The 16,170-nt window shown below is 29.9% G+C and overlaps 3 protein-coding genes across 3 annotated transcripts; 2 read left to right on the forward strand and 1 right to left on the reverse strand.

Moving 5' to 3' along the window:
- The first annotated feature begins 448 nt into the window (after positions 1 to 448).
- LOC123292856 (protein artichoke) lies at positions 449 to 6,185 on the forward strand. Its single transcript, XM_044873572.1, has 3 exons — positions 449 to 651; positions 1,227 to 1,426; positions 2,020 to 6,185. The coding sequence occupies exons 1-3, from the start codon at positions 449 to 451 to the stop codon at positions 6,183 to 6,185; spliced, it is 4,569 nt and encodes a 1,522-aa protein (XP_044729507.1).
- A 734-nt stretch (positions 6,186 to 6,919) lies between these two features.
- LOC123291071 (26S proteasome non-ATPase regulatory subunit 7) lies at positions 6,920 to 9,228 on the reverse strand. Its single transcript, XM_044871513.1, has 2 exons — positions 8,993 to 9,228; positions 6,920 to 7,832 (listed from the first exon to the last, which is right to left on the reverse strand). Exons 1-2 carry the CDS (start codon positions 9,165 to 9,167, stop codon positions 6,973 to 6,975), a joined length of 1,035 nt encoding a protein of 344 aa, XP_044727448.1. The 5' UTR covers positions 9,168 to 9,228; the 3' UTR covers positions 6,920 to 6,972.
- A 1,220-nt stretch (positions 9,229 to 10,448) lies between these two features.
- On the forward strand, positions 10,449 to 15,282 carry LOC123291070 (nucleolar protein 10). Its single transcript, XM_044871512.1, has 7 exons — positions 10,449 to 10,576; positions 10,637 to 10,897; positions 11,015 to 11,364; positions 12,428 to 12,656; positions 12,716 to 13,011; positions 13,788 to 14,441; positions 14,818 to 15,282. The coding sequence occupies exons 1-7, from the start codon at positions 10,511 to 10,513 to the stop codon at positions 15,020 to 15,022; spliced, it is 2,061 nt and encodes a 686-aa protein (XP_044727447.1). The 5' UTR covers positions 10,449 to 10,510; the 3' UTR covers positions 15,023 to 15,282.
- The last annotated feature ends 888 nt before the right edge of the window (positions 15,283 to 16,170 follow it).

Consider the following 16,170-nt stretch of genomic DNA (forward strand, 5'->3'; position numbering starts at 1 on the left):
AAAGAGAATAGCCAGGCTGCCCCCTCGCTTGCTTTAACTTTAAGTGGGTTTCAAAAAAAATTCCAATAAGATCGGATCAAATTTGCCTGTGTTATCAAAAAAATCAAATTTTTTAACTTTATGACGTCATCAGAATCAAAAAATTTAATTTTGCTCTATCGCATCCAAATTTTATTCAATTTTGATAAACCAAGTATGTAATCCTACTAAATTTGAGTTATACTTTTCAAATTTGTGATCAAAATTAACCTAGCTCTAATAGGTTTACAGAATGTGGAATTCTGGTCCCGGATTTAAGTACATTTGTGATAGCTAAAAAAGAATGACCCAAAATTAGTGGATTTCAAAAAAAATGCATAACAATAAAACAATTTTTTCCTTTGTTTCAGGCAATAATCTCAACACTATGAATCAAAATTCAAAAAGCAACATGGCTTAATGTTACACAATGGAGTTAATATTTCGATTAAAAATTCACTTATCCATTTTAAATACTTCGCAATGGTTCCTTCACAATTTTATATGGTTTTTATTGATAAAATCATGGATTTCTTTACCAAATACAAGTGGTGGATTTATTGCTGAATGTCCAGCACAAGAATTGATATTACCATGTAGATGTCTTACACGAGGAAATGAATACCAAATTTGGTAAGACAAAATTCACCAACTATATAAAAGATTTTCCCATTTCACCCAAACTGTTTAACTATTTTATAATTGTTTTTCGTGTTTGGAATAATAATGCACTTTGACTTTCCCCACACAAACGAATTTAATAAAGAAATTGAGGGTCTCATGTCAGAAGCAAATAAACCGATTTTTATTTTCAGTTATTTTGTCAGAACATTCATTATAGCCATTCCATTCCAGCCCATATATAGAAACCTAAACTGCCATGAAAAACATTAAGCTATAAAATTAATCTTAAGCATGTATAACATACATACATAACATACAAGTTGCCTATTAACTAATTATTTAAGTCAAATTTATTCCTTTGAATTATTTTATTGCTTATTAACAAATGGAAACATTTGTACGGCTAACTCATTGTGGAGAAATTATATTTGACACCTAAGAAACGCAATCCAGGTTTTAGCAAATAGGGTGTGATTTATTTCATTTTCCTTTAGTCTACTACATTTTTGACTGCACTAGTTGTTATTATAGAATATTCTTGAAAATATAAAGTACTTCTTATCATAGAGAATCTTTTTTTACAGGTGTTCGCACTCGGAATTATCGAATGTTTTAGATGGCTTAAAATCAATTGGCAAATTAATAACTAATCCAATTGATGAATTAATTTTAGAAAATAATAATTTACCTTCGTTGCCTGGGCGTTTTTTTCTTCCTATTCGCGTAATGCGATTGATGCTTCGAAACAATTACTTGCAAAGAGTTTCTTCCGGATGGTTAACAGGTATGATATTAACAAATAATATTTTAATAGTAAATGATACAGAAAAATAACAAAATCTACTCATGTAAATCAATCTCATTGAAATTAAGTGAAAAATATTCACAAAGATGTATAAACAAGTTTTAAAAAATCGAATTATTTCAGAGTGACAACAGAATAACATCGGGTAGCACTAGATTTTTAACCCCCGACTCAAAAAGAGGGGTGTTATAAGTTTAACGTATCTGTGTATCTGTGTGTGTCTGTGGCAACGTAGCTCCTTAACGAATTAGCCGATTTGGATTTTTTTGTTGACTTGAAAAGTAAGTATAGATTGAGAGTGTTCTTAGCTATGCCTTAAGGGCAAGTTTAGAGTTCCTTACCCGATAACAACTAGAAAAGAGGTGATAATCTTCAAACGGTTGAGCAGATTTTCTTGAAACATAGCTAAGAACACTTTCGATAAAACTAATTTCAAAAAAAAAAAAATCAAAATCGGTTCATCCGTTTAGGAGCTAATTAAATTAGATCTACTAAAAACTAAAGTCATATTTTACTTCGCTTACTATTCGACATGTAGATAATCTGCATTAATGTTTGTCTTTTCTAAACAGGGTTAGAAAATACATTAATGGAATTATACATGGTGGAGCCGGATTTACGCAGTTTTCCAATGGACTCGTTGGACCAGTTACGACAATTAGAAGCAGTTACTATCAAATCAAATCTAATGAAACGTGCACCATATTTTAGTGGATTACCCCGCTTACGTTACATTCAAATAGAATCAACATCACTGGTTGAATTATCACCACGGAATTTCAAAATGCTACCTTCATTAGAAAAATTACACATCACAGGCAGTGAACATTTAACACGATTAGAATCAAACGTTCTCGAAGATTTACCACAATTAAATATAGTAAACATATCATTTAATGCTATTAATTGGGTACATCCACGGGCGTTTTCACGACTACCGAATCTTGTGGAACTTCATTTAATTGGTAACCAAATTACCGATGCTGGAATGATTGGTCGTGGTACAAGAGATTTACAATCGTTGACTACGTTACGTTTAGATTACAATAATATTGACAAAATTGGCGAAGCATCATTCGTTGATATTCCCGCTCTACGTGATTTGTATTTATCATATAATCAAATCACAGATATTCATCATGGAGCGTTCCATCAAACACCACAATTACGGATGTTAAATTTAAACCATAATTTGGTACGGCATGTACATCCAGAATCATTTTTACAACATTCTGGTAGTGGATTAGAAGAATTATGGTTAATCGACAACGATATAAGTCATGTTAGTGAGTTACGATCACTTTTAGATGCACTTCCACGATTAATTTTCTTGGATATGAGCTACAATTTCTTACAAGATATACCGTTTGGTGCTCTACGAGGTCATCCAACTTTAGAACGATTACATTTAAATCATAATAAAATTCAAATGGTTGAACGAGAAGCTTTTACTGCAATGCCAGCCTTACGAGAGTTGAGATTAAAAAATAATTCGCTTTCGAATTTATTGGATGGTCCTTTATGGAATTTACCTGCACTAAAAGGACTAGATTTATCACAAAATTATTTTAAACGGATAGAGCCACGTTTGTTAATGAACTTACCATCGTTAAGACGATTGGATTTAAGTGAAAATCAACTTGGAATCATTGATCCCGCTTCATTTTTAGAAACGCCAGCCTTAGAACACGTTAATATATCGCATAATGTTTTAACAACGTTACATCCAGCAACGTTTCGACATTTAATGCATCTATACGAGATTGATGTCAGTCATAATCGTTTAGTGGAATTTGTACCCGGCTTACCAAGAGGAATTGAAAATTTACATATGTCACGGAATCAAATCACAAGTTTACCGTTATCACCATCACCAGATTTAGATTTACCTTCCTTAAGAATGTTAGATATATCAAGAAATGGTATTGCGAAAATTCAATCAGGTTCATTTCGAACTTTACCACAATTGAGACGATTAAACTTGGGTAAAAATTCATTACAAACGCTAGAAAACAGTTGCTTAGAAGGTTTAACTCGCTTAGAAGTTTTAGATTTACATGACAATCGATTAATGTTATTACATCCACAATGTTTACGAGAAAAACGAGAACTAAGAGAATTAAATTTGAGTGGTAATCATTTAGAAATGTTAGTTCCAGAAGTCTTACAAGATACAGAACATTTAAAAAAATTGGATGTTAGCAATAATCGGTTAACGGAAATTATGTCAGGAACATTTCAAAATACCAGAGAACTGAAAAGTTTTGATTGTTCCTACAATTCACTTACACAATTACCACCATCAATTCGAAATTTAAAAAATCTAGAAGTTCTTGATCTCACCAACAATCGATTACGTTATTTACAGCCAGAAACTTTAAGTAGTTTAGCGGCATTAACAGAATTAAAAATATCACGTAATCGTATATCCGAACTACGACAACGTGCTTTTGATAATTTGTCAAATTTAAAAATTCTTGAATTACAAGACAATGAAATCGATAATATTGAACCATTAGCAATAAATTCATTACCAAATTTAACAGCATTAAAATTAGGTAAAAATAAATTACGGATATTACCGGATAATGTATTTCGCGATTTAACATCGTTAGAAACTGCTGAATTACAAGAAAATCAATTACAAAATATTGCTGACACAGCGTTTAATAATGTTCCACATATATTACTGTTAAACTTGAGCTCAAATCAAATCCATAACTTAGATGATGCTGGTTTGAGAAGTATTCGATCTTTAGAAGTACTAGATTTAAGTAATAACAAATTACGACGTATAGATAATTCAAATATGGCAAAAATGGAATGGTTAGTAGAATTAAAAATGGATAATAATAAAATTTGTACAATTCAAGGTGCACCATTTAATGGAATGCCACGATTACGTGTATTAAGTTTACGAAATAATCTTATGTCATACATACCAGAATATACAGTGAAACGATTACGAAGTAGTATAGCTGTATTAGACATCGAAGGAAATCCAATTTCTTGTAGTTGTCCTATGTTATGGATGCGTGCTTGGTTAGAAGAAGCATCTGAACTTGGTCCGCGTTGTTCAGATGGAACATATTTACGCGAAATGCGTTTATCACGACAAGATTGTTCAAATACTGAACAACAGAAACAAATTGCTGTTAGTCCAGAATGTGAATCGGAAATTGTTGATTCAAATCTTTATGGAACATCTCAAGTATTTTCTCCGTACACCAGTATCAAAGATAGTACTTCACAATTAGGACAAAATACTGCTCCTTCCCCAGAAGAAAGTGATTATTTCTATGATGAATACGTCGATTATCCATACAATGAGACTAGCATTCTTGCTATCGAACAAAATAATAGTATTTATAATAATGAGAACAAAGCAACTCCAGTTCCGATTATAACTTCCTCAGAAAAGATATCGTCGCATTTTATTCCAGGTGATACTCCAACTATCTACGCAGAACCTAAAAAAAATTCTTCAAATCAACAAAATTTTGTACAAAATGATCTCAGCAAATATCCATCACCAAGTCAAAGTGGTTTTACTTTCTTCGGTATGCCATTACCAGCACTGAATTTAGGATCTTTATGGGGTTCTGGTCGAAAAGCTGATCGTAAATATGGCCTTGTTAATACTTCACGGGGAAATGGTCGAGTTCAAATGTATCCAGAGTATTATGGTGGATCAAATCATGTACACAAGCAATATACAATTAATCCACTACCAGAAAAATATCCACCAACAGTTCCTGATGTACAAACTGGAGGATTTGTACCAATGTTACCTGGGTCTGGAGGATTTACACCAATGATACCAAGTTCAAATAAAACTGAGAAAAATTCAACAATGGAAATGAATTTATATAAAAATCAACACGATTTTATTAATACAGAAATATCGAATACATCTGATAGTAAATTAACAAAACGTGGTCCTCATTTTATAGGATCTGATAAAAATTCTGATCAAGATTTAAATAAAGTTATTAAAAATAATAAAGTAACAATCACAAAATTAGATTATAAACCGACCTTTATTGCGCCTGGTGCTAATGTATCGGAAATTGTAACTGAACGAACTATAATATCGACCACGCCTGAACTTACCAATAAGAAAAGTTTTTCCACAATAGTCCATTCTACTACACAGCCAACAATCATTGAAAATGTATCAAAATCAGAATTTATTAAAGGGCCACCGTCTTCACCAAAGAATATAATCGAAGAAATAGAAAAAAATGTCACGAATTTTTCGATAGATGAGATTGTCACAACAAAACCTTTTAATGATGAATGGGAAACAAATACAGAAAATGATTTTACAAAAGCATCATCAAATGAAAGTCCAAGTCCATTGTCTGCTTTGTTAATTCCAGGTGGACAACATCCTCAACAATATAAACCACCAGTGGGTAAACCTACAATCACCAAAGTTGAGTTAGCAAGCATTCGAAATATTTCTACAACTGAAAAACCAACATTAATTGATAGTTTTTTCACAAATGATGATTTATCTAAAGATGAAACAACTACTGTAAAAGTTATACCAAGTAATGGAGATGGTTCAATGAGTTGGTATTTTAAAAATTATAACCAAACGAATTTGGAACCGTATATTGGACCAGGACATGAAACTCATAGTTTAAGTGTAAATAATTTAAGTGTGCAATTAAATGTTCCGTATAATTTTTTAATTATATTAACTGTAATTACTATTAATTTGTATCGGTAATGTGTAAAAAGTGCAATAATAAAACCATAAATATTCACATATTTTTTAATTTTTTTTAATAATCCTGCAATAAAGTCTTTTTATTCCACAAAGCTGATTTTTGGAATAAACTTCCCTTGACATATAAGAACTTATGGCGAGTATGTCGGGGTGTAGTAACCCATATCCGGATTTTCGAAATGAAAGATTAAATCTCTTGAGAATGAACGCAAGTTCGAAAATTTTTGAGATCATATAAAAAAACTTGTAGTCATACACTAATAATAAAATTATTTTAATTATTTATTATAATATAATATGTACTACCAAAAACCTAATATAAACTCAATTAAGAAAGATGAATATCTAGAATAAGTTAAAAAATAATTTTCGAAGATAACATGAATTGAAATTTATTTTATCTTTCGCGTGACTGAGAAAGTTTTTGACCACCCTTCAATATACCATTGAATTTATGAAATTTTGAGCTAACATTCTTTAACCCATCACCCCTTCTAGGAGGGTAATTACGAAATAAGGGGTATCCTATATAGCTGTGGTCGACTAAAAAAAATCATTTTCTTTTGTATCAAAAATTATTTATTTCAAACTTTGTTATGTAAATTTGTTATAAAATTTATAACAAAATTACTTACACACAATTTAGAAAAGTTGTTAAGTAAATCATAGAATTGTTATATTCGTTATTTATTTGAATAATTTAAAATAAAAAGATGAAACAAAAAAAAAGATCGTATAAATTCTATTTTAAAATAATAAAAACGAGCCAAAAAAAAATATACACACACTACTTCTTTTTAGTATCTTTATTCGACGTAGTCTCCTTCTTTTTTGTCGAATCTTTTGTTTTATCATCTTTTGTGTCACCTGATTCATCAGCTTTTGTTCCATCAGTTTTCTCATTTTTATTATCTTTCTTATCATCTTTCTTATCCTTCTCATCCTTTTTACCCTCTTCAGCATCACGATTTGTTAATTTATTATTAATTAAATTATGTAATGCAATTATTGAGCGTACCATTGCCGCCAAATAAACAACTAACATTTGATCATTCGTTTTAACATACAATGAATTTGTAAAATCATGTTTACCAATATCTGGTAATAAATTAAATATATCTTGTAATTGATAAACAATTTGATGATTTATTGGTAATGTGCCTTGTCCAACTTGTAACAAATAGTCACGAATCTCTCTTAACTGACAGTGTAAACCTTTTAAACCCAATAATTGATTTGTAATACGTTGTGATAATGTTCCAACTGTTGTATCCTTTATGTCACGTAATAAATGTTCAACGCCAACTTCCTCTGCTTCTTCAGCACCAATTTCACTTGGAACGTGTTCGAATGTTTTTGTTGTTGGTGAACCATCATCATGCACTTCTTCTACAGCTTGATACGCTTCAGTTGGTAAACCAAGGTCTTTTGGTTTGGCGTCGATGATTACCAATATGGAATTTGGGCAATATCGTCGAATTAATTCATTTATTGAAACATCGTTTTGATGTAATTTTGGACCAGTATGGTACCAGCCCACAACCTTTTCACGAGCATTTACTTTTTTGAACATACCATACATATTTTCTAGGTAATCGTGGTCCAAGAACCATACAGATTTATCTTTGTCATCTTCATCGAATGGTACTAAACATTAAAAAATGTATATATAAGTTATTTATCAATCAAAATTTGGGAATGGAAAAGATTTAACGCAGTGAAAAGTTACCGAGAAAATTATGTTGCCAATAAGTAAATATGATAAATAGAATTCAATCAATCATCAAGAAAATTTAAGTATCTACCTTCGTGTCGAAAACGACACAAACTTTATTAATAGGTGTAATTTTTCCGGGGAATGGGTAGACATTTTAAAATAAAAAGAATACATTATTATGATAAGAAATTCTTTTTGCCGAAGAACTTCGCCTCAGAGTACAAAATTTTGCTCTCAGTTTTACTCATTTACATTTATTTACAAGTTGACTGTTTATTTATTTATTATTTTTGAGGTCTAAATAACATTCCACCCAAATCACTACTTATTTGTGGGTATTTACGCACTGTACAATTTCAAATAGAAAATTTTCCGCTGAACAGCTTTGAAATGTGTAATTCTTTTTGAAATATATGTTTTTTGAGAAATTCGCAGTTTTCGAGAATATTTACTTACTTGAATAATTTTTCCACTACAGCATGAAATAAATTTTGCATGTGTAGTTACTTACACAAGAAGATAGTTGGTAGGTTCCCAGAAACAGCGAATTTATCAAAAAACAATTTTCTACAGCCTGTTAATTGTTAGGACCTTTTTCTTCGAATTTCCTTAACTACTTACATAGAGTTTGGTAACCCAGTTTGGTAACCAAATTTGGTAAACAATCGAGCTATACTTTTGGGAGTTAGTTTCGAAGGATAAGTTAGAAAACTAAAATTAAAACTCTTTCTTAGTTTATCATGTGACTAAATTAAAGGACTCGTTATGGGGAATATAAATTAGGTTCCGGATAGCACACATTCATAGAAAAAAATAAACATATGAAACGATCAAACAAAATTAACTAAGCGTTTCCAGTGTCAACGAAGAACAATAGCAATTTTTATATGCCATGATTCATATTTTTCAATTTTCCTGATCATTTCGTTATAATAGGAGTAAAAGTTCTGATAATTAAATAGCAAAAAATAACATGAACTGAATTTTTTTACAAATATAGATCATTTTTATAAATAGTGATTGGATAATTAACAAGTCTTTGTCTAAAATTTAAACGAAAGAAATATTAAGGAGAAACAATAAAACTAACCTGCAAAACTGTTGGAAACATCTAAAACACCTTTAGCTCGCCAACAACCTAATAATACACCAACTACACGTTTTTGATTACCAATTTTTCCCATACGATTAAAATGGTCCACCACACTTAATAATACAAGTGGATGAACCACAACTTTTGTTGTTGAAACGTCTTGACTCGGCATTTTTGATTAAATATGTCAAATGTCAGGAAATTTGTTAGTTACAAGCCGATTTCGTTTCAACAAATAATATATGTATAATCTATTATAGGATAATAGATATTATTCCATCAATTACTTGCAATAATCGACGATGAAATTATAAACTATTTTTGCAGAAGAAAATGTTGCCACATCTATTTACAAAAAATTGAATGGAAACATTGTTATAATAATTTTATAATTATAACAGCAAAGGTATAATAGCTTAAATAACGAATTGTGTAAATACTCTATAAACACTGAAAAGAAATTATTGCGATCTTTACTGCTAGCTCTTGCAATTGACGGCCTGCTAGCTTTTACAATAGGGTATTCCACTATTTTTGAAAAAGTACTTCAAAATGTTGATTTTGCCAATAAAAACCCACCAAAAATTTATTTCGGAAAAATACACACGCTTTCTTGCCAAAAACTTAAATTAAATTTTAAATCTTTTTTAAACTGCCAAAAACGCGGGCATCCAATTTGATGACGTAATATGCGTATCACTATATGAAATAACACAAATAACTTTGACAGAAATATTCATAGACATCTGATTATAATAAATATAAGTACTTATTATCTATGTATACATTATCTACACTGAACTAACTGATGGTCTACGACTCATACCGCTATTACACCACAGCAGGGCTTACCCGCGTTTTAGGTCACGTGATATACAGTTTAAAAATTACGATTTTTAATTTTAATATTTTAAAAGCAAAATGTGCTTTTATGACTCGAAATGAGAATATAGTATATTTTTACATAAATTTTAACTTTTTTCAAATTTCATGATTTATTTTTGACTAACGATAATACCCTATTGAAGTTATATTTTGTGAGAAAAATCATGTATCGATTTTTGCCATTTGCATTAACTAGTTACCTGTAATTATAACATATTCATGAAATTTCAGTATGCTGTTTTGTTTTAAGTTATCGTATATTTTGACAGAGAGATGAACGTTCGAATGGTTTTATTTATAGAAAAGGGTTAAGTACATTTACCCAACTTCAAATTTTGTCGATACAATCAGTATTTTTAACATTTATATCCTATAAAGAATAAGCAGGCTAATCAAACGTATTTTCTTACATCAATAGATTTTTATTGTTTTTTAAATTTTGGTTTTGGCTTTTACTTCATACGAGTATTTTCAATTATGCTGTTTTGAAGAAGTAAAATTATCTTAAATCTTGCAACATTGATTGTATACCAAACCAAACTGTCAAAATAAAGATATTAGAAGTTTAACCTCACTTTTAACAAAATGTTAACTGATTAACTCACGTGTTGCAAAACACAACACTACAAGATGCAAGTTTCAGACGCTAATAATGTGAAAATTTACAATTTAAGTGCTGGAAAATCTTTACCAGAAGTAAGAATTATAGTTTTAAGTAAATAAAAACTCTTATTAAAATTTAATTTACTTTTTAAGTGGCTGTCAGAGCGAAAACGACGTGCATTATTAAAGAAAAATGTGGATATACGTAGAAGAATTGAACTTATCCAGGATTTTGATATGCCTGGATTAAGTACATCCATTCAAATGTCAAAAGATGGTCAATATATATTTGCTTCTGGTATATATAAACCTCGGATCAAATGTTTTGATGTAAATAATTTATCATTAAAATTTGAAAGATGTTTTGATTCAGAAGTTGTTGCATTCGAAGTTCTCAGTGATGATTACAGCAAAGTAAGTATAAATTTTTTAACTTGATATATTCATAGAAATATAAAGTCATGAAAAGAGCTTAATAATTCCGTGAGAAACAGCTGGAAACAGTCTGAAAATGATAATTTTTTATTTCAGATAGTATTCTTACAATGTGATCGATATGTAGAATTCCATTCAGCTGGTGGTCGTTATTATCGATTACGAATACCACGATTTGGACGTGATTTAAAATATCACTATCCATCGTGCGATTTATTTTTAGTGGGAACATCACCAGAAATATATCGTTTAAATTTAGAACGTGGACAATTTTTACAACCGTTTACCACTCAGGCATCAATCATAAACAAATGTGATATTAATCCAGTTCATCATTTGTTAGTTTGTGGTACACAAGAAGGTCGTATAGAAGCATGGGATCCTCGTGTACGAGAGAGAGTTGGTTCATTAGATTGTGCTTTTAATTGTGTTAACGATAATGGAAAGTAAGTAATCTAAAATTTAGATTTTTGTCCTAAATTTGAAAAATTGGTTTATTCGCACCGTGCGTGAGTTTTATTGGAGGCGTTTCCATGGTAACGATACACTACTTTAATTATAGAATTATATGGAGGCATATATATTTGTATGGATTGCATTTATGACTTACATTGGAAATTTAATATTATTGTCTCACAAATTTAAATAAATAATAATGATAATTTACATTTGAAAAATAATATTTGTGCAATTTGATTTCTTATTTTCAAAATTTTTAATGCATTAAGTTTAATTAATTAGTGTTTTTCAATAATTTTAATTTGACATTTTCTATAACATTAACATGTAAAGAATTCCAAATTAGTCATAACAGCGTCCTTTATCGCCAAAATTTATCACTGGAAGCGCTGGCATCGATTTTATTGTCTCTACCATGACTACGCACACAACGAATACGTTCAATTAGTATCTGATTTACACCCAGTGTTATTTAAAGAAAAAAAAACAAAAAACTATCTTATGCATTTTGCTAATTTACTTCTAAAACAGTGTAGAATATCATGGCGTCTTAAATGACATCAAACCGTGACATACAATCATTTTTGTATATGCAAGTTTACAAGTATTTGCAATTTTACATGTATTTGTATTTCTAAGCTAACATAGCCTTTCATATGGCGTGACGTAGTATATCTGATTGGTATTTGCCGTTACGTGACGCTTGTGTTGGAGGCGAGATTTGTTTGATGCAACTTTTGTACAGGGTGTAATAAACAAATGGTTAATAATCAAAGGAAAGGAATAAGAGCTAAGTGCCCGGAAACAAGAAATCCTTCTCCTTATTTATTCCCGTGGGAGTAGGATATTTTTTTTCAATTGAATCGGAACAAGAATTATTATAATGGGTCCCCAATCATCATATTTGTTCTCACTATGCTATTGTGAGAACACACACACTCACACACAAACATAAATAAACAAAAGTAATCGAACTGAGAACTGCCCCTTTTTAAGGGGTTAAAAATAGATAGAATTATGGTATCTTAATTTATATAATTTATGTTTTAGCATTGAAGGTTTTCCATCGATATCTGCTTTAAAATTCCATGGTGGCTTACAATTAGGAGTTGGAACAGCAACTGGTCAAATATTACTTTACGATATACGTTCAAACAAACCATATTTCATTAAAGATCATATGTATGGTTTACCGATTAAAAATGTCGAATTCCATAATCAACAAGATTTAATATACAGTATGGATTCATCCATTCTTAAAATTTGGAATAAAAATGACGTAAGTTAAAACCATGCAATATTTTAAATATTTGATTTTACTATGAAAAATATTTTTAGGGAAAAATATTTACATCAATAGAAGCATCGACGGAATTCAATGATTTATGTGTTGTACCAAACAGTGGAATGATGTTTATGGCCACTGAAAATACAAAAATGCAATCGTATTATATTCCTGGTTTAGGGCCAGCACCAAAATGGGCATCGTTCTTGGACTCTTTGACTGAAGAATTGGAAGAATCAAATTCACAAATTGTTTATGACGATTATAAATTTGTTACAAAATCTGAATTGGAATCTCTTGGTTTAGATCATTTATTGGGTACCAATTTACTACGAGCGTATATGCATGGGTATGTAATTGTATTATAATAATTATTTTCCAAGAATATCATAGATATCATCGGATATCGATCACTCACACGACTTCAGTATCACACCGACTATGTACTGACAATTTATTTTTCTCTGGTAATTGCTGATTTGGTAATACAACCTTTATTTGCGATTTCCATAGGCTCATTCATAAGTGACCAGTTATGAAAGCGGAAATATAATTTATGCAAATAGGGTATTTCACTATTTTTGAAAAAGTACTTCAAAATATTGATTTTGCCAATAAAAAGCCAACAAAAATTTATTTTGGAAAAATACACACACTTTCTTGCCAAAAACTTAAATTAAATTTTAAACCTTTTTTAAACTGTCAAAAAACGCGGGCATCCAATTTGATGACGTAATATGGGTATCACTATACGAAATAACACAAATAATTTTGACAGATATATTCATAGACATCTGATTATAATATAAATATAAATACTTATCTATCTATATATTATACCCAACTGTCTACACTGAACTAACTGATGGTCTATGACTAATACTGCTGACATAACAGCAGGGCTTACCCGCGTTTTAGGTCACGTGATATACAGTTTAAAAATTACGAATTTTAATTTTTAATATTAAAAAAAAAAGAAGTGATTTTATGACTCGAAATCAGAATATTTAAGTATATTTTTACATAAATTTTAACTTTTTTCAAATTTCATGATTTATTTTTGACTTATTAATTTATTAACATTTTAATTTTTAAAACCTAAAAAAACAAAATTGATTATTTTAGATACTTTATCGATATACGACTTTATAAAAAAGCAAAATCAGTCGCAGAACCATTTGCATTTGATGAATATCGTAAGAAGAAAATTCGTGAGAAAATTGAAGAAGAACGTACAAATCGTGTACAATTGGATAAATTACCTAAAATCAATAAAGAATTGGCTCTTAAATTTATGGAAACTGAAATTAATGATAGCAAAAAGAAAAAGAAATCAACAGGAAATATTATGGAAGACAATCGTTTCAAAGCATTATTTGCAAATCCAGATTTCCAAATTGATAAGAATGCTGATGAGTATAGGCTATTGAATCCAGTATTATCACGTTTGGATAAAACAAAAGAGAAACAATTGAAAAAACATTTAGAGCAACAATTTGAAGAAGTTGAAGAGGAATTAGAAGGTAAAAATAGTTCTGATGAATCTAGTTCAGAAGAAGAAGAAGAGGAAAGTTCTGATGATGATCATACATGGACGAAAGAAGTTAAAAAACAACATCGTATTATCCAAAGAGAACATAAAGCACGTGAATATGAAGAAGAGAAGAAACGATTGGAAGCAGAAGAAGCTGAAGCAAATGAACGACAACCAAAATTCTTTGAAATAAAAGATGGAGAAGAATTTACTGGAATTAAGAATATTAAACGAAAAGCAAATAAGTAAGTCAAATATTTAACTATCAGACATTATTCCAGCATTATCTCTCATATCTAGTTTAGTTTAGCAGCACTGACTGACTTTAAAATGTAAAAAAAAACGCGTAATTTCATCGAAAATTCTGAGTTATTCACACTTTTAATTTTAACCAGATTTAATTTTTGTATAACATTAAAGCCTCTAGAATCTTAAAGTGCAATTTATCCGTGCTCCTAAATTTTAAAGCATGTAGAAATTTTCGCCAGTACAACTGTTTTCTAATATTGTAACCCAACTGTTTTCTATTAAGTTTTAAAAACCTGATGACAGTAGAAAGTAGAAACACAATATCTTAATCGCAAAAACTTGTTTATTAAAATGAATTCGTATTATTTCTAGGATATCACTGGGTGAAAGATTACAAGAGGACACATCAAATGTTCGTTTATTAGGATCCGTGGGTAATCGTGAAATGAAATTTACAACAAAGAGAAAATCTTTGAAAGCAATAGAATTACGAAATCAAAGACATCGTGAAGAACGGAAAAAACTTATACGTCCTGCAAAAGGCATTATAAAACGAGGCTCAAAATTTAAACGATAATTTACTGTTAATTTAGAATATTTAAATTAAGTAGTTATTTTGTATATAATATAACTTATGTAAATAAATCGTTTTTATAATAATAATAATTGGTTCGTTACCAATTTTTGAACAACGAAGGTGTGCGTTAACGTTTTAAAAATACCTACAATAGTGCGTTTGCGTTAGTTTTAAGCTCGGAGCCAGTGAATACATTTGTATCCCATGAAAACTCTCAGGGAAAATAAAAAAAATTCTGAAGAGGAAGCTACAATTGTAAATTATAGTAGTTTTTTTTTCTTTCTAAATATCTTTTCCAATTCCTCATAAATAGCATGTTTTTTAGAAAAAAACCAATAATAAAAAGTGCTTAAAATTAATTAACATTCCTTGCTCTAAAAGTGCCATTTAGAGCAAGGAATGTGAGAAAAATAATGAACTTTAACCGAGTCGGACCTTGTTTATTTTTGATAAAGAACTTTTTTCATATTTAAACTTTTCTTCTATCTTTAACGGTTTAAAAATGGTTTCTACCCGCCTACGGACTTATGGCTCTATTGAACTATGTCGCTCATTTAGTAATTATAGCGTGATGACAGACAAACGGGCAAACGGAAATGGATTAATTACGTGATTTAAAATGATCTAAACGTTACAAACTTGGGACTAATTTTAATATATCTTGATATATTTCATGTATGAAGGGTATAAAAATGCAGCCGTACTACAGTTATCATATACATGTATGAACACTTGACAACATTATTGAAGAAAATATAATTTAAGAATTAGTACAGATACTGAACGGCTATGAGTATACAAAAATCGAGTATTTTTTTAACTTTTTATTAATTAGTATTCAAGACATAAATTGAAATAAAGAGTTTGTCAAGAAATAATTAGTATGGTCTCTAGGAACCATATTTTTGGCTCACACAGGCTTGTTTGCATAGACAAAACTTGAATTAATGATTGAAGGTTTACTACTATAAATTAGAATGAAAAAAAATCTTTCCTCGATTACTCTTACTTACTAATTTTACTTAAAGGAAGATTAACGAGTTTAACAATTTAAATATCATGTTAAATATTTGAATGTTCGGCCGTAGCTCTAATTGCTGATCCGATTTTCTCGAGGCTAATCCTAGTAAGCTCAAAATGGAAGTTAT

Source organism: Chrysoperla carnea, chromosome 1 (genome assembly GCF_905475395.1).
Source record: "Chrysoperla carnea chromosome 1, inChrCarn1.1, whole genome shotgun sequence".
NCBI lineage: Eukaryota > Metazoa > Arthropoda > Insecta > Neuroptera > Chrysopidae > Chrysoperla > Chrysoperla carnea.